This window comes from Cladosporium halotolerans, assembly GCF_011745625.1.
Source record: "Cladosporium halotolerans strain TM138-S3 chromosome Unknown Sca7, whole genome shotgun sequence".
Lineage (NCBI taxonomy): Eukaryota > Fungi > Ascomycota > Dothideomycetes > Cladosporiales > Cladosporiaceae > Cladosporium > Cladosporium halotolerans.
Window position 1 is genome coordinate 529,177 of NW_027191458.1, and position 20,251 is coordinate 549,427.

The 20,251-nt window shown below is 56.9% G+C and overlaps 7 protein-coding genes across 7 annotated transcripts; 5 read left to right on the forward strand and 2 right to left on the reverse strand.

Annotated features, from left to right (window-relative positions):
• The first annotated feature begins 560 nt into the window (after positions 1-560).
• On the forward strand, positions 561-2,446 carry WHR41_02936 (uncharacterized protein). Its single transcript, XM_069371542.1, has 2 exons — positions 561-964; positions 1,021-2,446. Exons 1-2 carry the CDS (start codon positions 635-637, stop codon positions 2,377-2,379), a joined length of 1,689 nt encoding a protein of 562 aa, XP_069231503.1. The 5' UTR covers positions 561-634; the 3' UTR covers positions 2,380-2,446.
• Positions 2,447-2,972: 526 nt separating this feature from the next.
• WHR41_02937 (uncharacterized protein) lies at positions 2,973-5,619 on the reverse strand (the record flags this gene model as incomplete). Its single annotated transcript, XM_069371543.1, has 3 exons — positions 5,307-5,619; positions 4,920-5,252; positions 2,973-4,858 (listed from the first exon to the last, which is right to left on the reverse strand). The coding sequence occupies exons 2-3, from the start codon at positions 5,056-5,058 to the stop codon at positions 2,973-2,975; spliced, it is 2,025 nt and encodes a 674-aa protein (XP_069231504.1). The 5' UTR covers positions 5,059-5,252; positions 5,307-5,619.
• A 1,861-nt stretch (positions 5,620-7,480) lies between these two features.
• WHR41_02938 (uncharacterized protein) lies at positions 7,481-10,713 on the forward strand (the record flags this gene model as incomplete). Its single annotated transcript, XM_069371544.1, has 2 exons — positions 7,481-8,322; positions 8,377-10,713. Exons 1-2 carry the CDS (start codon positions 8,104-8,106, stop codon positions 10,711-10,713), a joined length of 2,556 nt encoding a protein of 851 aa, XP_069231495.1. The 5' UTR covers positions 7,481-8,103.
• A 438-nt stretch (positions 10,714-11,151) lies between these two features.
• WHR41_02939 (uncharacterized protein) lies at positions 11,152-11,976 on the reverse strand (the record flags this gene model as incomplete). The annotated part of the gene is made up of 1 exon (XM_069371545.1): positions 11,152-11,976. The coding sequence occupies one exon, from the start codon at positions 11,974-11,976 to the stop codon at positions 11,152-11,154; it is 825 nt and encodes a 274-aa protein (XP_069231496.1).
• Positions 11,977-12,217: 241 nt separating this feature from the next.
• WHR41_02940 (uncharacterized protein) lies at positions 12,218-13,048 on the forward strand (the record flags this gene model as incomplete). Its single annotated transcript, XM_069371546.1, has 2 exons — positions 12,218-12,305; positions 12,362-13,048. Exons 1-2 carry the CDS (start codon positions 12,285-12,287, stop codon positions 13,046-13,048), a joined length of 708 nt encoding a protein of 235 aa, XP_069231657.1. The 5' UTR covers positions 12,218-12,284.
• Positions 13,049-15,550: 2,502 nt separating this feature from the next.
• IDH1 (Isocitrate dehydrogenase [NAD] subunit 1, mitochondrial) lies at positions 15,551-17,196 on the forward strand. The gene is made up of 4 exons (XM_069371547.1): positions 15,551-15,660; positions 15,720-15,765; positions 15,825-15,899; positions 15,961-17,196. Exons 1-4 carry the CDS (start codon positions 15,628-15,630, stop codon positions 16,944-16,946), a joined length of 1,140 nt encoding a protein of 379 aa, XP_069231351.1. The 5' UTR covers positions 15,551-15,627; the 3' UTR covers positions 16,947-17,196.
• A 74-nt stretch (positions 17,197-17,270) lies between these two features.
• Positions 17,271-18,514, forward strand: WHR41_02942 (uncharacterized protein). Its single transcript, XM_069371548.1, has 4 exons — positions 17,271-17,497; positions 17,757-17,788; positions 17,844-17,911; positions 17,964-18,514. Exons 1-4 carry the CDS (start codon positions 17,423-17,425, stop codon positions 18,449-18,451), a joined length of 663 nt encoding a protein of 220 aa, XP_069231352.1. The 5' UTR covers positions 17,271-17,422; the 3' UTR covers positions 18,452-18,514.
• The last annotated feature ends 1,737 nt before the right edge of the window (positions 18,515-20,251 follow it).

Genomic DNA, 20,251 nt, shown 5'->3' on the forward strand with positions numbered 1-20,251 from the left:
ATCGCCCAGCGCCTTTCTCCATCGACACCTCAGGCTTCCCATCATTGACGCGGCAATTGTCAGTCTATCCCAAATCGAGGAAAACAGTGCCGAGCACTATAAGTGCAGCCCTGACTCGACCGCTCCAGCGATGAGTAAGAAGGAAAAAGCAATAGAATACTTGGCAGTGCCTGCGGCCCCCCTCCGATGAATGTGTCTGGTCGGACATGCACCGCAAAGTCCAGAAGCCAGAATCCGTCGATTTTCTTTTCTCCGTGCCCTAAAGAGCAGGTTCGAATTCTGGTGAGGCTGTCCAAGGCATGCCAATGACCGAATGCCTTGATGTCATGGAGGCCCACGGTAGCCTTCCTGTCAGACAAACACCAGGGTTTGTATTGAACCCGCCTCGCAAACAGAGGCCATTGTATTCATTCCCAGCACACCAAGGTAGAACAATGCATTCACAGTCGAGCCGCAAGGTCGGCAAAACTCCGGAATTGGGCGCTCCGCGTCGCGCTTGCACCCAGCAGTCGCGTCCTCCGCCATATAACGACGCGTGAGCTAGCTGCTAGGTAGCTACCTCGAATCGAGCAAACACACGTCCACCCAACAACGCTCTGCCGCATGTATATGTGACAATCCCCGCAATGCCACCATGAACACCCACACAGACCTGCTCCGAGAGCAGGCTCGCGCAGCCTACAAGCGTGAAGACTACACCAAAGCCGTCGAGCTGTTCAGCCGAGCCATGGGCCGTTCTCCCACAGTTCCACTCCACGACGGCCGGGCAGCATGCTACGAAAAGCTGGATGACTTGCCTTCGGCGCTTAAGGACGCGAAGAAGTCCATTCAGCTTTCGGGCGAGGACCCGACTGGGTATGTACGAGCGGGAAAGGTTCTCGTGAAGATGGAGAGGAAGAGTGTGGCGCTCGAGATCTACGCTCTGGGGTTGAAGAAGGTCAAGCATGTCGGACTAGGCTTCGAGGTAAGATACCTTGCTTGTAGTGGTACGTGTGTGCGGGATACTAATCAGTCATTTAGCATTTGAAGAAAGTCCACAACAAGCTGATGACCGAGCTATCGCCCACCAAAAGCGTTGATCCACTCACCGTACTCCCACGCGAACTTGCCGAACAAGTCCTGGAATACCTAAGCTTCCGACAGCTGATCAACACATGCCGTGTGTCGAAGCAATGGGCCGAATTCATTCGACGAACACCAAACCTCTGGCGGCATCTTGATCTCACGCATGCTAGACGGAAGGTAAGAAACGCTTTCGTCAGCCGTGCGATCAACATCGGTCGTCAGAGGCTTACCTCCGCAACGCTCAACAATCTTTTTGATGTTGACAAAGCGCTCATGGCACTGGTACGATATTGCCCTCTCGAAGAACTGCATCTGCGCAACACCGGTCTTATGTCGGCGGACAATTTTGTCAAAACACTTGAACCCTTGAAGAGATTGAGAACCCTCCGCATCGACCAGAAGGCTATGCTGGACCCTTCTTTGGTGTCGACGATCCTCAACAATTCTGCTGAGTCTATCGAGAGCGTTCAGTATGAGCTCACCGAGGTCTCATGGATGATATCTGGGTTGAGCTTTCCGCAAATCGAATATCCGAGACTGCAAAGGTTAGACTTCGTCTGGTCGATGAGCTGGCCTGGCTTCGACCGCTTGATGCAAAACCTTGACAAGATGCCAAATCTGCGACGCTTGAAACTGCATCAGTTTACAAGTGGCCACCTACGAAACCACATGCCTCCCGTCCTTGACTTTCGTGGGCTGAAGCACCTGGAACATCTGGATCTCTTGCTGCCGATCCATGCTGCCGAGTCGCTGATGCTCCCGTCGAGCCTCAAATCTTTCGCCGTCGGCACAACATTGCCCCATGTGCCGGGATTCTTCGTTGACCCTGTGCGGCATGGAGGCCTGCGGTGGTACCTCCCACTGTTGGAAGAGCTGAAAATCGGGGTCGCTTTTGTCCCCTTCCACCATCTGGAACATGCACTCAACAACCCTGGCCACAGCAAGCCCGCCTCGATCCGCACGCTCTCCATGGCGCGAAGCACCGTGACCGAGTCCTTAATTGAGCAAGCACTCTCGCACCCACGCCTTGTGGACCTCGAGGACTTAAGCCTCGAGGCGTGCCACGACGTGACGGACCGCTGCCTCGAGATCGTGACTTCCACTCTGCCGAGCCTGCGGGCGCTGAATATCAGCAGGACAGAGGTTACTGGTGCTGGGATCAAGATGGTCGTCAATAACGGCCTCAAAAAGCTTGTAGCCAACGACTGCCGGTTCATCGGGTTGGATGCCATTCATTGGGCACGCGCGCAGGGTGTGCAGGTCGAGCATAGGAATGCGGATACTATGACGGGGGGCAAGAAGGTGCGGTATTGAGGGGTTGTGTATTCTAATGACCAAGGCATGTAATACCTACGAATTGACGAACAATTATCATGTTGCATGACGCTTGTGACCTCGACGTCAACAACTCTTGCAGACTCCATTCGAAGTGTTGTCCGTTCCCTACCTTTCACATAAGCATCTCACTGTCATCCAACGCTTACCCGTCGATACCCCACCCAACGTGAAGAAGTGAACGAAACAGAATCGGTAACAGTCATTTTGAAATCTTTTTGAAGAGGTATCTGATATCTACTCTAATCCTCCGCCCAACCCCCACAGCCACCGAGAGTAGGAAAACCTCACTCAAAGACCCAATTCCCCAACAACGATATGGCCTGAGAGCTGCACTAGATCAAGGCCCGACCAACCCCATCCCAAATCATATATCGTCTAAGCCTGCCAGAGGAGCTTCCGTCGAAAAGTAAAAGAACAAAAACCGAACCTGGTGGGTATAACGCTCCAGAGCGCAGGCGGACCAGGAAAGAACGCCGAAAAAGGAAAAGAGAGAGACAAGGGCAAAAAAACGCCACCAGAGCGCCAGCCGCTATGCAGAAAGAAAGGGGAAAAAAAGGAAACAACATCCATCAGATCAGCAGGAAATCCCACTCCTTCTCGCGCATGACCTCGCGCCAGTGCACGCCGCGGTGGTCGCCGGCCTCCGCCGCCGCGTCGTTGCGCGCCCAGATCGTCGCGAGGATCTCGCGGATGCGGCCGAAGGAGCCGAAGCCCGCGGCGTCGCCCAGCTTCGCGCAGCGGTCGGCGAACATGAAGCGGAAGGGCGTGCCGGCGGTGGCGCTGGCGCCCGCGACGAGCAGCGGCCAGGCGAGGCTGCGGTCGAAGCCGTCGGGGCCCTCGGGGATGAAGTTCATGAGCTCGCTGAACTGCGCGAGCAGGTGGCAGACGGCGGGGGAGCGGGGCTCGTAGCCGGGGACCAGGCTGACGAGGTAGATGCGGGCGGCGAGGCGGAAGACGGCGGTGAGGTTGGTGCGGAGCTGTTTGGGGCGGATGGCGCCGGTGGGGGAGAAGCAGGTGTCGACGACGGAGCCGGCGGCGCACTCGAAGGAGCCGATCTCTGTCGCGAGGATCTGCACGTACTTGCAGAGCAGGATGTCGTCGAGGTCTTCGGAGCGCTGGAGGTCGAGGCAGGCGATCTCGGAGATCAGGAACATGATCTTGTCTTCGCAGCCCATGAGCTCGGCGAGGCCGGCGCTGCCCTGGTTGAGGTTCAGGTTGCGGTAGGTGTCGGCAAACACGGGCATGCGGCCGACCATGGTGGCACCGAGAATGTCGATCCAGGCGGTCAGAGTCATGTTGAACGGCGGGTGAGAGACGCCAGTGGTCGACATCTCGACGACGTTGCTGGGCAGCTCTAGTTTGTTCACAAGACTTGTGGCGGCCTGGAAGTGCTGGTGCCATGGAATGTCGGGGAGTGCATCGTCTGGGCGTCCGACCGAGCACTGGAAGAAGATCATGCCAAGAGTTGCCTCTAAGATACGGTCGTGGTTGGTGTCCCGGTTGAGTGCTTCGCAGAGCTCTGAAATTGCCGTGTATCGGTGACGGACGATGTCGTTGTCGATTTGCTCGCCAGAAATGCCGTCGGTTGCCTTCATGTGCGTCGCAGCGATGCTCAAACAGCAGTGGAGGTAAGCCTTGTTTGATTCCAGCGCTGGCAAAACCACGTCAGAGCGAGCTGAGCCGTGCTGATTCGTATCAAGAATGGGGAACACGAGCTTGATAACCTTGTCCAAGAAATGGTTCAGGAGGTACTTGTCTCCCTCTTCAATATCAATCACGGTCTCGTGAGTCGGAGTGATTTGACCGTGCGGGAAGTCGAAGAAGTTGAAGTCGACTTGCTCTTCAGGGAAGGTCTCTTGCAGGTTCTCATGGTATTCTTGCTGTACCCAGCTGTCGGAGGGGTACCCGGATAGACCATTCGAGCTTGAAGGCGGCTGGTATGTGCTGAAAGTCGATATTGTTGAGTCTCTCCGAGTCTGCACTTCGTTGACGAAGATGGAGCGCTCGGTCTTGATATCGATCTCGTAGGGTGAGTACATGGGATACTGCGCATGCGGCGCGGCGTACTGTGGGTGCGGCGGAATCTGGAAGTAGCTGTCCTGCGACACCTGACCAAAGTCGCAAGGGCCAGTGAAGGGGGTGTCGACTGAAGAAGCGCGGCTTTCAGGCATCGAGTCTGTGTACACCTCTACTGAGGTGGGAGCAGAGGGGATGGAGTGGCAAAGCGAGGGTGGCGTCGTTACACTTTGCAGCTGAGAAGGCTGCGGACCCTTCTTCGACATCTGCGTGTGCTTGATCACGTCCTTGATGTGTTCCTTTTGCTGGCGTCTTTGCTCTGTGTTGCCCCACCACATGGGTCGCTTGTAGTCGCAACGAAGGCCGAGATGTCTGCAGGCTTTACATGAAGGCTTGCCCTCCTCGCATTTCTTCCTGCGGAGTCTGCAAGTAAAGCATCCTGAAACACGATCAGTCCTAGCTCAATCGTGAAGAGCCGGGGTTGTCCGAAGGAAACGTACCAGATCGCGATCTTCGGTGCATCTTGGATGCGGTTGTTGGTTTGCTCTCCGCTGAGAGCGCGGATGTTTTTGTTGCTGTTGATACGGCCATCTTCGTGTTGGAGGTCGACGATCCTGCGCGCGACGCGGAAGAAGACATCTGCTAGTATATGTACAGAAAGAGGTGGATAGCTCCAAAAGGGTAGTCACCACGCCAATCAATGGCTGGGGTCGAACGGACAGGGAACGGGAAGGACGGTATAGCAGGGCACCAAGGGCCCGGAAGATTAAGCGATAGCGTACTCGGCCTGGCCAGCGGGCTCGAGTCTTGAAGACGCACGAAGGGAATGAGGGCTAATTAGTCGGTCAACGATGAGCTGGCCGTGAAAGAGGTCGAGGAGAGAGTACCTTATATGCCCTCACTTGGACAAATGCTCCCAAATTGGCCTGCATTCTATTCTTGGTGACCCGGCAAAGAGCATGGCGGACCGCAAGTGCGTACAGACTATTGAGGTGGCCGGACAGGAAATGTGAGCTAAATTGTGCAAGTAAGTGGAGGTAATGCAACGCCCAGGATGGGCGCCAAAGTGGCTGCAGATCGTCCAATGACCACCCACCTAGATTTCGAGCTATTCTTGCGAGCCGCTGCCGTACGACGATCCGACTGGCAGGGCCGGTTAGATGAATGCAGCTTGGCTGCACCTACTGTTCTTCACTCGGACCATTATCGCAAGCTTGCATGACAGCGTTGCACCGGGTAAAGCATATGTTGGGAGTCATGCGAATTCTACTAGATCTGCGGGCCCTGGCCCATAGACTTTCTGGTCCCCTCTGCAGATTTGGGGGAGGCTTTCGGCCCGTAGGCGAAGCGGCGAGCGTCTTGCGGGCCCGCGTCGACTATGAAGACCGTATGCTACGAAGACTGGCCTTCTATGAGAGTCACCAGGTCCGGTGTGTCCACCGAATGACGGCAACTGCTGCCCAACACAGGTCACGACGACACTCTCAGCCACGGTCTCTCCACATGAAGGCAGTCCGGTTGGGTCCCCAGCGCAATCCTACCTGTCAAAAACGGGGCAGGTGGAGCTCGCATGAGAGGCCGGCTAGGACTGCATGCCGTCAGCACTGCTGCCACTGGGGACAGGGAGGAGTGCTCTAGCAGGGCCGGATCGTCTGCGGCGTAGACTTCAGGGCCGCGGACGTGGCGTGGAGTACAAGATTGGCCGGCAGGATGAGGCGATACGGGCCTCGACGGGAGGACGGCGAGGCAGGTGGTCGGTTGCAGGGGAGCAGGGCACGGAGGCACAAGCGCCGGTGGGTGTGATGGGCAGGATGAGGCTGCAGACAAACTACCGCAGAAGGAATCTGGGGTTGGCGGGAGCAGGGAGTGAGGTTCGAGTAGCGTGTGATGGCGCTTGCGCAATCGGCCAATGAGCGCGGGGAAGCGGCTGAACGCTGCCCCCACGCTAATCAGGCGTGCAGATGTGGCTGACTCGCCGTTATTGCGCGAGGAGCAGCGACTACCACTGCGTGCAGCGCAGCGTGGGCAGCGCGATACCGCCCATACGTGACTCAACAGAGCGTGCGTGCAAAACAGCCTTCCGACGCCGTGGAAGTATGGCACCACAGGCTCGTGGAGCGCGCCGCTTCTTCGAGCAAGGGCACTGCAGGCGAGCGTGCGCAGGGCGTCGACGGAAGGGCACAGCACGCGGGCAGCGCTCTTCAACCCGTCGTGAATAGATGCATGCTGGTCGAGTCACGCGGGGCCTCCAGCAGCCAGTCGTCGGGTGCGATGCGCCTTGCAGGGCATCATTGGACGCACCGATTCGGAGCCGTTGCGAGCGAGTACTGTCGATAGCAGGCCCGCCCTGGGCAATATCAACCACAGCGTTAATCGCTAGGTTCCTGTCTGCCGGCCTAATTAATTAGCTGTCCGTTTCGAGCGCAGGCTCCAGACCCCGCCAGACAAGCCTCGTCACGTCTCTTCCGCCGTGAGGCTCGTTGGGGCGCGGGACGCTGGCCGAATCGTCATCTCGTCACTTCGCTAGCTCGTCGTGTCGGGATATCGATCCTGCGCCTGCAGCACGCCCATTTCCTCCACTCGGGGACTCGAGCGGTCTGCAGTGTGCAGCAGGCCGCCGCCCGTGACTATGCCGCCCGGGCGTGACCTCACGCGGCCACACGCAGCCCGGCCACCGCTCGTGGCCGCCGTGTGAGGCGTGTGCGACGCGCCCTTGCATGATGGCTTTATGCGAGCACTACCGCTCGCAACGCGTCCTGCGTGAGCCGCCAGAGCTTCAGAGGCCGGTAGCACGCGTCGGGGGTGCTGTAGCTGTTGTGTTCGAGTGCATGCATAGCTCGCCGTCCAAATACGTTTCCCCTGCAGGCTGTGTGAGGCACTGTGCTGTAGGTGAGGCGTAGTGCCTGGGAGCGTTATGCTGGGCGTTGCCAACAGTCGGAACGGCAAGGCGGACGTTGCTCCTCCCGCTTCGACCCGATGCGAACCTTCTTGCGCGCACTGACTCGAAGCGACCTCAGCAGACCATCGCTCGCCTGGCCCATACCACCCGCCATAGGCCAGCAAAGAATAGCAGCTAATTAGCCCGCCGCCAACCTGCGTCCACGTCGGGGAGCAGATTGTCCGCCGTGCGACTAGACGGCCGAGGGTGGCAGGTAGCTGTGCTGTCGCCAGCCTTAGCGCGGTAACCAGTGCCCAATCGTCTGTAGCCGCCGGCCTGTGACGGCCATGACAGGCTGCGAGGGAGCAGATGCGCGACCAGGGCCTACGCTCAAGGGTGGATAGAATGCGCGAATCCAGGGACGCTGCATGGCCCTGATGCAGGCATTGGCCGCGGGCTGGAAGTGAAGGCCCACGCAGCGGCGCAGGATGCTTCGGATGGTGCTCGCAGTTGGCGCCGGCAGCGCTGTTGTCGTGCATGCGCTTCTGCAGACGCACAACGTGCGTCTGAGCTTATGCGCGCGCGAGAAAGATGGCTGTCGCCCGAGGGTATAGAGGGAGGAAGGCACTCCCTCGCGTACGGAGACCGCCTGAGATCGATCCGCCCTTCCCTCTACGCCGCACGCTTGCATCGGCTACGCGAACGACGGGACTAAGAAACGCAAGTCGACGTAGAGCAACACCAACTCACACCAGGAAGCAACATCGAACTGTAGACTGGGCTCACGCCGGCACTGTGCCGCCGCAATGCAGGCTACCACACCGGTGTTGCCGAGGAACGTCGGCGACAAGATGTTCTTGCGGGCAAACAAATATCCCATGATGTCGCCGAGAACACCAACAACTCGCCCGCTGTCAGAAGCTACAGAGATATTCGACACGGACGGCGATGACGACAGCGAATTCGAGGAAGCACAGGCGATGGCCTACCAACAGCCACCGTCTCCCAGGGAAAGTGTCGGTTCAGTAAGTCGAATCAGATTATACGTTGGAATCGTCCCGTTACTGACGTAGCAGCAGGACGACAGCAGACGAAGAAGTCAGACCACCGTCTCGTCTTATGAAGAAGCTCCAACTCCCGATTCCAGCTCAAGTCGAAGTCGAAGGAGGCCTTTCGAGTTGCAGCTCAAGCCCGTGGAAGGACCTAAGGGTCCACACTTGTTCAGGTCATCTCAGATATCCACAGACTCCAGCTTCGACTATGCTTTGCAGATGTCTCCTTTGCTGCCAAAGCATCCCCCGCCTCGGACAGAAACGGCCTTTTCTCAAAACACGGTGACTCCGGTTTCCCAGCAACCTGCTATCAGCTTCTCGATCGACGCCCTTATGAACAACCCCTCCGATGACTTCACCTCCGCAGAAGCCGCAATACGACAGTGGAACCCTACCCAGGTGATAGACTGGATGGTCGACACCGGTATCGACGAATCAGTCATTGAGTGCTTCGAGAAACACGACATCAGCGGTGCTGTGCTGTTGGCTCTGCAGTTCGACGACCTCAAGGAGATCGGTATTCATTCTTTTGGCAAGCGCCACCAGCTCTGGGACGCCATCTCAGCCGTACAAGGCAAAGAGGGTATTGCTCCAGAGCCAACTCCGTTCCAAGACACTAGCCGGCCCTGCACTACCGACACAAGACGCTCACCAAGTTGTTCTCGGAATGCATGCGACACACCCATCGAGTGCGATGTGCCTGCCCTGGAGCCAACCAAATCGAAAAAACGACGGGGACGAAAGGCGCCCAAAGCACCTGGGCCTACCACGCCCATGGAATCAGTTTCCATTGTCGCGATAGAGCAGCTTCTTCCTAAGCCACACACCTGTGCTAAAGGCGAAGATTGCGCCAAGTGGCGTAAGCAGCAACGAGAGCTGAAACTTCTGCACCAGGAGAACGGCATCGGCAGATTCCCAATCAGCCCGACCAAGGGTGGCCGCATATTCGTACACGGTGACCCTGGCAATGCTGCCACGGCGAGGAACATTGTGCCCCGTGAAGTCGAAAGGCAACGTGAAGAATCTTACGAGCCGCATTCAGAGGTCATTCCTTCGATTGTGGCGTCATCTGATGTCTTCGGTCCAAGCCAGCTTCCTGCTTTTGCGCTGCACGAGGGCATGCTTGAGCGGATCGACAAACGCGATCCACAAGAAAATGTCAAGCAATTCCTAAACTTCCAGCACATGCAGTCACCTGTGTCGCCCATGGAAGACCAGTACCTCGACGGGACCTTGACCCCCATCGAGCGGCCGGCCACGTCGCCTCCGCAAAGGCGAGCTCCCGAGCCACTGCCATTGTTCCCTGAGGAGCATGTAACTCCGTTCCACCCACAGCAGACAGTACTGCAGCCGCTGCAATACAACTCTGGTCCACACCAGCACCTGAAGGCACTGCCGAAGCTTGACATTCCTCGCTCGGCGAGTGCCGCACCTGCGGCAAACTACATCAAGTCACCTGAGACTTCGAACATGATTTGTCGGAGCACCACTGCTTCGCCGGGATCAGTCTACCGCCTGGGCACACCATCATCGGAGATGGATGTTCCAGTCACCTTCCAGGATGCCGGTCCCATTGAACGCGACACTTCACAATCGGTCCCTCCGAGCATGCAGTTCCGCGAGCAGCAACAACTTTCGCGATCGCACTCGCGCGCTCAGCCATGGCACCGCCCATCCTTCGCACTGCCTGCTGTCAAGGAGAACGAAGTTTTCTCTCCCGTTTCGGACACGAAGAGCCGCCCAAGTCTGTCCTCTTCTCGTGCAGACAGCTCCAACACCGCCAGCACCCGCAAGTCCAGCACATCGTCGATCGACTCCACAGCAAGCACCAAAGCCAAAGACCCCGCCCACCACAGCCCAACGACGCAGCAATTCGGCTACGGCGCCGAATGCACGCACGCGGGCTGGATGCGCAAGCGCAAGACCAAGATGCTGCGCCACGAGTGGCAAGACGCGCACTTCCGCCTCAAAGGCACGCAGCTGGCCATGCATAGCAACGCGCGCCTCAGCGCCGCGGAGCTGGACTCCTTCGACGTCGACAAGTACGCCGTCGCCTGCTCGACGGCGCCCTCGAGCAGCAAGCTCAGCGCCGCCTTTAAGGGCCTGCACATCAGGAGCGACAGCAAGGGCAACGCCGATCCCGCGCCGTTCGCTTTCCAGCTCGTGCCGAATCGCGAGGGCGCTGGCGCCGGCGGTTCCGCGATGGGCCGGAAGAGTGCGGCGGACGGCGGCAAGACGCACCACTTTGCTGTCAAGACCAAGGACGAGCGCATCGATTGGATGCGCGAGCTGATGCTTGCAAAGGCGCTGCAGCAGAAGGGCAAGGGGTACGAGGTCGAGGTGTACGGTGGCGAGCAGATCTGAGCGCTTGCTGAGGCGCGATGGGAGTGCGGTGCATTTCATTTGTTCGTTCTTTTTGCTTGTTCGGCGTTTCGAGGTTGGCCTTGGCTGCATGCAGCCTTGAGCGCTTATGGAGGATACCCACTGATTTCAGATTTTCGGATTCCAGACGGCCTTGGAGGTAATGCCTGCCACTGGCACATATTAGGTATCTAGAGAAAAAATTTCGACCGAAGCGGATATGGCATGGGATCAGCTCAGGATAGCTTGACGAGTAAATGAAAACCGAACGTTCACGAGCATCCTGCTGGGCTCTGTCTTGTTGTTCTCGTTGCGTGCATTAATGGGTATCTTCGAAAAATCTTCCTTCTTCTCGCATGTGGCGTGGCGTGCATCGTCACAGCAAGCGCCGGCACAAAATCTAACCGCCGGAACGCCAGGGCTTGTTTCAGCCATTGCCCCTTACCAGGCAGTCTTCCTCCTCCTGCCGGTGTATTTTGAGTTCGGCTTCACAATCTTGCCCTTCGCCTCGGACTGCGCCTTTTTCCGTGTGATCCAGGCCTTGCTGCCTTTCCGCTCAAACTCCTTGCCTCGCTTCTTGTCCTTCCTTCTGGCATCCTGCACATCGACATCGCTCATCCTGCTGACGGTGCCCGAGACGTCTCCTCCACCAACCGTGAGCACCAGGTAGACCTTCAAGCTCTTCGTGTCCGGGTCGTCCTCCAGAATACCCGCGCCGAAGCCGGCTTTGATCGCCGCGTTGGAGATCATGCTCCTCTGCTGCGGGTTCTTGGGGTAGAACTGGCAGACTGCCTTGCCTCCTCGCCTCAAACTAGCATACAGCCCGTCGAAAAACCTCTTGAGCCTGCCTTCGGGCGTCACATCGCTCGTCTCCGCATTGCAAAGCCACTGGATCGCACTAATCGAAATGGCAGCGTCGAACGTGCCCGCGCGGAATGGGACTCCCTGCCCCATATCCGCGAGCAGCATGTCGCCCTCCACGTCGCGCTCCAGCGCCTCGCCCAGCATCGAGCTGGAGATGTCCATGCCGAACCAGGCGTGCGGCCCGCCGTGCTCTTCGGGCACGCCAGATAGGATCTCGCCGCTGAGGCCGGAGCCGCAGCCGACATCGAGGATGAGCGAGGGGGTGTCGAGGTCGAGGAGCTCGAGGGCGCGGTTGGTCATGGACGCTTGGATGCTTTTTATGCGGCTGTTGGTGGTGTATTTGCGGGATTCGATGTCGTTGTAGAAGAGGTCGGGTGGGAGGATGTCTTCGGGGCGAGACATGGTGGCGGTTTATGTGTGTGTCGACTGAGGTATCTAGCGAATGTCTGGGGCAGCGAGTGGATGTGTTGTAGTATTTATTATGAGTAGTTCGCAAACAGCTTCCACTGCCAAAGTTGATTTCGATCTCTAAACTTTTGGCTCTCCAAGCCGATAAGATAGCACGGACCACTGTCCCGCAAGGAACAAGCGCCAGCAGTGACGAAACCCTGGGCCAAACAGCTGTGCTGATCTGCCCGCCGTGTCTAGACTACAGGAATACGTAAAGCACTTGCGCTCCTCGTCCCGTATGCAACAACGATAGCAGCAACATGTGGATATTACCACTCCTCGTATGTTGCCATTGCAGTATCGTTTCAAACGACAGTCTCACTAACACGACCACCAGGGCTACGCCGGCCTACTTCTAGGCTTCCTCTTCCTCACGCTGGCAATAGCCTCCGGCCTCTACTACCTGTCCGAGCTCGTCGAAGAACACTCCGTCCTCGCGCGCAAAACCCTCAGCCGCATGATATACACGGTTATCGCGACACAAATTCTCCTCACAGTTGTCGACCGACTCCCCCTCTCGCTCTCCGCCCTCAGCATCGGCAGCCACATCCTGTACCTTCAGAACCTGCGGCGCTTCCCCTGGGTCAAGCTTACCGACCCAATCTTCCTCGCCTCCTGCGTGCTCGTGCTCGCGAACCACTACGCATGGTACCGGCACTTCTCGACGCCGCCGAGCCCGCCGCCGCGCTACAACTTCTACGACCAGCCCAGCGCGCCGTCCTTCACGGAGATTGCGAGCTTCTTCGGCGTGCAGGTGTGGCTGGTGCCGTTCGCGCTGTTCGTCAGCCTGAGCGCGGGCGAGAACGTGCTGCCCAGCATGGGGTCGGAGTACGCGACGGGGGCCGGGAGCAGTTTTGTCAGCCCTGGCAGCGGGCCTGCTGGGGAGGTGAAGGCGGGCAGGAGTAGGGCTGGGACGCAGAATGCGGGGATGGCGAAGGCGGCGGTCAATGGTGTGAGGGAGTGGATTGGGGATACGGGAGAGCTTTTGGGCGCGTGGAAGGGGGAGAAGACGCGGCCGTTGTAAGATCATGTACCTGGGCGTTAAGGGTGGGAACCCTCTGAGCAGGCATTCGAAATGGCAAAGGTGATTGAGAACATGCATGAGGTCTAGAAAGAATCAAACTTCCATTTTAAGGTTGTGCAGTTATGTAAAAGCAGAAAGCCGCGCGCATTATCAACACACCGACTGACTCTAAGCCCGATCGAATCAGGGCTGGAGTGTATTGTATCCAGAAGAACCAGAAAAGATAGATGTATTCCACAAGCCGTTGCAAGAAACCCTCGCCAACTTGGAACCGGAAACGGCCTTGATGGCAAAGATCAGAGCAGCTCGCCGGCTGCCCTTAGAGAAGCTTCACTCGTGAGAGGAAGTTTTTGATGGAAGAGAACATCCTATTCGAGCTTGTAGACGTGCTCGACGGCCTTGTCAAGGGCATCGCCAAGCTGCTGAAGAGAGCGCTCGACAACAGTGCAGTCGCCCTCGGGACCGTTGCACTCAGCCTCAACCTCGTCGAAGTCGACCTCACCAGCAACGCCGGCGGCGGCAAGAGCGTGGGTGTCGCGAGCGCAGGTGGTGCCAGGAAGACCGCAGAGACCAACACGCCACTTCTTCTTCTTGGCCTCGGGCTCGGCGTCACGCTTGACAGCCTCGTGGAAGGCCTCGGCGGCCTTCAGAACAGTGTGGCACTCGCCACCCTCCTCAAAGCACTCCTCCTTGAAGATTTCGGGGTCGTCCTCCTTGATGAGATCGATGCCGCGCTTCATCCTGGCGCAGGTGATGCCAGGGTAGCCGCAAAGGCCCAAGCGAGCCTTCTTCTTCTTCTTGGGCTCGGGCTCAGCGGAGCGAGCGCAGGTAATGCCAGGGTAGCCACACAGGCCCGGACGACGCCTAATCGCAGCCTCAGCCGCAGCGTCGGCGTCACGCTCGAAGACGGTCTCGACGGTGGCATCGAGGGCATCCTCGACGTCGGCGAGGGCGCTACGAGCCTTGTGGCAGGTCATGCCAGGGAAGCCACAGAGACCCTTGCGATAGCGGACCTTGGGCTCGGCGGCGGCAAGGGCATCAGAGACGGCGAGGGCCGCACGCTTCGCCTTGTGGCAGGTCATGCCGGGGAAGCCGCAGAGACCCTTGCGCCAACGCTTCTTGGGCTCGGCCTCGGCGTCGGCGAAGACGCTGGCGGAGAAGGCCAGAATGGCCAGGACGGCGCTGGTGACCTTCATGTTGGTGTTGAAGAGTCGAGTTGGTTTGTTTGGTTTGTTCGAAGTTGTAGAAAAGAGCTGTAGTCTTGAATCTAGACCTACTGCGATTGAAGTTCGAGGAGCCTGTTGAAAGAATGACTCGTTGGTGAGTGATCGAAAATGAAAACGGCAAGAAGAACGTGTGTTGATATATGGCACAGAAGAGGAGGAAATGACCGTTGACTGGAGAGATCAATGAACCTATGAAAGAAGACAAGGGCTCTCATGATAGCGGTTCAATGGTTCAGTTAATGGTAGTGATCTATTGAGCCCACAATGAAAACGCTATTGACGACCATATTCGGAACTTGGCTAGAGACTGACACGCTCGTCGCGAAATGAAACAAGCGCGTTGTCAATGGGATCGCTTGACAAGAGTCGTCAGGTGGCGTGGAACCGTCGGTGAATGGGGTTGAGAGGTGTAGATTGATGAGCGTGGCACGATCGTTTCAGGACGCCAGTTCGTTGGCCTGGGTTGAATTGCTCGTCTAGGCAGTCATCCGAGATCTAATGATAAGGTCAATGTTTCCAGCCTGTTCCCACGTGGAGCAGGGACACAATGGACCACAGCCGTGTTCGTGTGTTGTGGCAAGGCTGCATGGCTGGTTGTGGTGGGGCTAGTCCGGATTCTGGTCTCAATAAGCGTTTCGTTGTCTGCAGCTGCGACGCCACCACGATGTATGCCTACAGACTGGCTCGAGGGTACTGATTTCCACACATGGTTTACGTCGCGAAGAGAGCTGTAGGACCCAACAATCCTCATGGTCCCCGAAGATCGCGAGGTGTTGGTGTCACAGCCATTGTAAATAAGAATGCTAGTGAAATCAGAAGGTTGTCATCGTCGCTCGCGTATCATACGAGCTTTGAGCAGAGCATAGCTGCCATAGCAGCAGCCGCGCCTCAATGCTGCACGATCGCAAGTGAAGTGAGGTCCATTGGCAGCCCGCTAGCTCGGCAGGTGGCAGTCGGCAAATGCTTTCCTCACTCATCCGACGTCTGTCTTGGCGTTTTGGGTGGTTGTCCGTAGCATCCCGTGCAAAAACAGATGCTGTGTGACGGTTGGCATGCGGATTGGGCATATGCTTCACTGATTCGTGCGCGATGGCATGAATAGTACTCCACGATCATGAATCAAGATCCAGAGCACGTGGCTGCCAGCAAAAGTTTGAGGTTGAAGATGTTTGCGTTGCCAATGCTCGCTGGGCCGTAGCTCGCGTGAAGCCAGCTGCTTCCGGCTGTTCCCGACCTATCTCTTCCGCTCAGCCGCCGAAGCCTGGAGTGCTGTAGACGAGGACTGGCAGCAGAGCTTCTGCAACATTCGTTGTCCATATACCCACGCCCATAACCCTCTCCCCTCCCGTCAAAATGCTGTACAGAAGCTCCCAACGGGCCGCCTCGGTAAATCGCACAGTTCTCCCTTCGTCCGCTGCCTCTGTCGCTAACCACGTTGCGCGCAGGCTCTGCTGCGCACCCCCGTTGCAAGCCCTTCGATTGCCGCGCGCAGTATGCAAAAACCCACGCCTCGAACCCCGTAAAACACCCAATTAACCTCTGCGACTCAGGCTACGCCACCACCGGTACCGACATCTTCAAGCCGAGCAAGTTCGGCGGAAAGTACACCGTCACCCTTATCCCAGGTATGCGCGCGCAAAAAGCAAGGAAAACCACCGAGGACAGGGCTAAAGACGCAAACAACAGGTGATGGTATTGGTGCCGAGGTTTCCGAGTCGGTGAAGACCATCTTCAAGGCCGACAATGTGCCCATTGAGTGGGAGCAGGTCGACGTCTCCGGTATGGAGCAGGGCGGCAAGCACTCCGAGGAGCTCTTCCGCGAGTCCATTGCTTCCCTGAAGCGCAACAAGCTCGGTCTCAAGGGTATCCTCCACACTCCCGTCGAGCGCTCCGGTCACCAGTCCTTCAACGTCGCTCTCCGCCAGGAGCTCGACATCTACGCCTCCATTGTCCTGATCAAGAACATCCCCGGCTACGAGACCCGCCACAAGAACGTCGACCTGTGCATCATCCGTGAGAACACCGAGGGCGAGTATTCCGGTCTCGAGCACCAGTCTGTCCCCGGCGTCGTTGAGTCGCTCAAGATCATCACCCGCGCCAAGTCTGAGCGCATCGCCAAGTTCGCTTTCTCCTTTGCCCTCGCCAACAACCGCCGCAAGGTCACCTGCATCCACAAGGCCAACATCATGAAGCTGGCCGACGGTCTTTTCCGCAACACCGTGAAGAAGGTCGGTGAGGAGTACCCCACCCTCGAGACCGACGACATGATCGTCGACAACGCCTCCATGCAGTGCGTCAGCCGTCCCCAGCAGTTCGACGTCATGGTCATGCCCAACCTTTACGGTGGCATTCTCTCCAACATCGGCGCTGGTCTCGTCGGTGGCCCCGGTATCGTCCCTGGCTGCAACATGGGCCGTGAGGTCGCCGTCTTCGAGCCCGGTTGCCGTCACGTCGGTCTCGACATCAAGGGCAAGGACCAGGCCAACCCCACCGCTCTCATCCTCTCCGGCAGCATGATGCTCCGCCACCTCGGTCTCGACGACCACGCCAACCGCATCTCCAAGGCCGTCTACGATGTCATCGCTGAGGGCACCAGGACCCGCGACATGGGCGGCGCCGCCACCACCCAGGAGTTCACCCGCGCTGTCCTCAACTCCATGGAGAAGCAGTAAGCTCGTGCACAAGACGACCGCTTGCGAGCGCTTTCATCACAGCATAGACGAGCGTAGTGCTGGGCTGGGGGGCGAATTTTTGTTTGATACCTGTAAATACGAAGGGAGAATTCATTCCTAGATTAAGCGTTCATTGTATCATGTACAACGCAAAAAGAGGCCCTAGATTTCGCAGCTGTCGATTGATAAGGTTCTGCCCAATATAAGCTAAAATGATCTGGCCATTGCGAAATGCATCGCGATCGATAGTTATCTGATCTGCATCGGCGGCCTCGTTGATTTGAGTTCACGTCGTGCGCCCTCCCCGCGTGCCGAATGAGCCTCGGCTGCAACTTGATTATTAGATGGCGAGCATTCTGTCTTGATCAAGAACGCTGTTTGCAAGCAAACCACGCGTCTCTTACTATACCTCTACTGTTCGATATTCTGAATTTATTGATTACCTTGCCGCTGAAATATTTGTTTGTCTCACCATCATGCCACGACCAAGACTCACGCTCTTCTTCGACATCGTCAGCCCTTTCGCGTACATGGCTTTCTATGTAACAAGGGTGAGCCTTCTTTTTGCGTTGTTAGACAGATTACTTCAGCATCTTGTGATTTCTGGGTACACGCGTCCACTCTGTTGCCACTGTCACCTTCTCTGGTGGCTGCGGCATGCATGAACTCCGCCTTGCAGACTACTACCTTAAGCAGAATGTGGTCCTACGGGCTGGTTTCTTCCTCGATGAGTAACGATGAACTTCCGTTGAACACCCCTTCTTCGACTCATACCTGATTGAGAGCCATCACTGACACGTCACAACCAAGAACTCGCCCGTCTTCAAGCAATGCGACATCAAGTAAATCTCCCTCTTGCTCCTCTATCTCTCAGGCATACGACTAAAACTGGCACAGCTACATCCCCATCTTCCTCGGCGGCGTAATGCAAGCATGCGGCAACACGCCCCCGATCAAGATCAAGAGTACGGCATCCCACCGTCTGAAGCCCATGCCGTACCATTGACACCTGTACAGACAAAGACAAATACATCGCACACGACCGCGAACGCTCCGCCGCGCTCTTCAGCATCCCCATGGCCACCAAAGTGCCTGAAGGCTTCCCCCCAAACACCCTCCCCGTCCAGCGTGCCCTCTGCACAGTCCAGGCCGAGCACCCCGAGAAGCTCCCCGAAGCCGCTGCGGCTCTGTACCAGACTTTCTGGGTTGAGGGGAAGCAGATTGGAGAGCTAGAGGTCGTCAAGGCCGGTTTGGCGAAGGTGTTTGGTGAGGGGAAGGCGGCGGAAATTGTCGCGACGGTCACGAAGCCGGAGGTGAAGAAGCATCTGAACCAGAACACGGAGGCCGCGCTTGAGCGGGGCGCGTTTGGGTTGCCGTATTTTGTGGCGACGGATGCGGAGGGGAGGGAGGATGTGTTCTTTGGGTTTGATCGGTTGGCGATGGTTGTGAGGCATTTGGGGTTGAAGGAAGAGGGTGGAGAGAATGGCTTCAAGGCACTGCTATAGATTGTTAAGGAGCTTGGTTGAAGATCCAATAACAACTACAATCAATGTCGCGTTTGAGTTGCACTTTCTCAACTGCGCGTGAGAGACTGAGCGCATTGTCTTCTTCGGCCATCGCTCTTTTACACTTCGCATGGTAGTTTACTTGAAGCGGTTGGCGTGCAAACAATCTGTCTTCGTTTGGTCTTATCGGAAGCGTGGAACAATAGGTAACGGATCGCATGGCCAGCCTCGTTCGGATAAGTAAGGCCTCCCTCAGGCAGCCAGCCTGGTGAGCAGATTAGACGTGGGTGCCTAAGGCAGGCACCTGATGAGCGCTCACGACGCAGATGTCTGAGGCTTCTAGCAAGCGGGCCGCTAGCGCCTTGGCGCAAATCCCGCCCCTATATAAGCCTCGATTTGCTTCGATCTCTTCCAACTTTTCCTTCTTCATACTTACCTTGGGATGTCGCGGGCGATCACGAAGGCCCGTTAGGCCGTCAAGGCCTCCTGCATTGCACAGCGCGGCGAGGCCTCGGCGATAGTTGGCTTCGGCCACCTATATCTCGCAATTTTTGATGTTTACCGCCACTTTTCATCAAGTTGCTGCTGCGTTCTTCATTGATCGCAGGCTTGGAGAAGATGTTGCCACCATCTTTCAATTGCTGTACCCTGCTGTACCGTGTGTGAATGTGTTGGATCTGTTCTATTGTCACGTCCCTGCCATGCCCATTTGTATTTGTATCAAGCGGCCTGGTCGCTACGGTGCTGAAATGAGGTACGGGTGCTGCCTGCGGCCCTGGTCACGTGATGATGTAAACACGACCGAGACTTCACTTCACATGCGCACATGTCCAGCACGCGACTGTAGGGACGTACAAGGTATGCACAACAATATGTACGTTCTATATCAATATGCCGTAGGCATCACCTTACGTTCAGTGGTTGTCGCATCTTTGTAGTTCCCAATCCCATACTCTGCGAGCAGATCGTCGTAAAAATCGTAGAACCCGGTGTGTCTCTTTGTATCCGCCGCGAACAGATCACCGCTTGGATGCTGAGCGTGCAATGTTGGTATGACCTCGACCTCCGCGTCTTGTGTTTCCGTGATCTCTTTGTCCCTCTCTTCCTCGTAAGATGGCAAGAAGGCAATATCGATTGACAAAGACCGCCGGTGTGACGTCGTGGAATCGCGGGACCCTTCATTTGGAGGGTGCGCGTTTGCGTTTGCATTTGCGAAGAAGTCGAGGAAGTTCTGTGATTCTTGAGCGCTGTACCTGTTGTCGCTTACTGTAACCAGGTCGAAAGGATCGCTCAGTATGCTTGGTATCACTTGCTCTTCACGTCGCGGCGATGGCTTGTCTTCAGTATGGTCTGCTTCCCACGACTCCCGAGACTGGCGGTTGCTGCCATGTGAACCTTGCGCTGGCTCGTAAGAGTTTGAGGGCAAAAGGGGAGCGTTAGTGTCACCGAAATCGAAAGCGAAAGGGTTACCTGGATCTCCGTAGATTGTGTTTCTTACTTTCCGGAGTCTATGCTGGTTCGGCAGCTTGATGTACAAGTCGCCGCCTTTCGCGTCGTCTTCGGGAGACTTCGGGTTGTGCCCCTTCATCCTAGCTGGAGGAATGTTGACGACATCTTCTAAGGTCACCATGTTAGCCACGTCAATTTCAGGCATCAGCACTTGCAAAATGTTAGAAAGAGGAGTATTGTGTTTCTTTTTGGGACCAGCCCATTCATTCATACCGTATCATACATTACCTTGACTCAAAAGCGATGGCTTGATGAGCTTCCAGAACCCATCCATCACCGAGCAGCCTCATC

What these genes read in the sequence shown, in the direction of transcription:
- WHR41_02936 (XM_069371542.1), top strand. Translation starts at nt 635, where the DNA reads ATGAACACCCACACAGACCTGCTCCGAGAGCAGGCTCGCGCAGCCTAC. An exon ending in ATGTCGGACTAGGCTTCGAG is followed by an intron (nt 965 to 1,020) that starts GTAAGATACCTT and finishes TCAGTCATTTAG; the next exon opens with CATTTGAAGAAAGTCCACAA.
- IDH1 (XM_069371547.1), top strand. Translation starts at nt 15,628, where the DNA reads ATGCTGTACAGAAGCTCCCAACGGGCCGCCTCG. An exon ending in GCTCCCAACGGGCCGCCTCG is followed by an intron (nt 15,661 to 15,719) that starts GTAAATCGCACA and finishes CGTTGCGCGCAG; the next exon opens with GCTCTGCTGCGCACCCCCGT. An exon ending in CCCTTCGATTGCCGCGCGCA is followed by an intron (nt 15,766 to 15,824) that starts GTATGCAAAAAC and finishes TCTGCGACTCAG; the next exon opens with GCTACGCCACCACCGGTACC.
- WHR41_02942 (XM_069371548.1), top strand. Translation starts at nt 17,423, where the DNA reads ATGCCACGACCAAGACTCACGCTCTTCTTCGACATCGTCAGCCCTTTC. An exon ending in TTCAAGCAATGCGACATCAA is followed by an intron (nt 17,789 to 17,843) that starts GTAAATCTCCCT and finishes AAACTGGCACAG; the next exon opens with CTACATCCCCATCTTCCTCG. An exon ending in GCCCCCGATCAAGATCAAGA is followed by an intron (nt 17,912 to 17,963) that starts GTACGGCATCCC and finishes ACACCTGTACAG; the next exon opens with ACAAAGACAAATACATCGCA.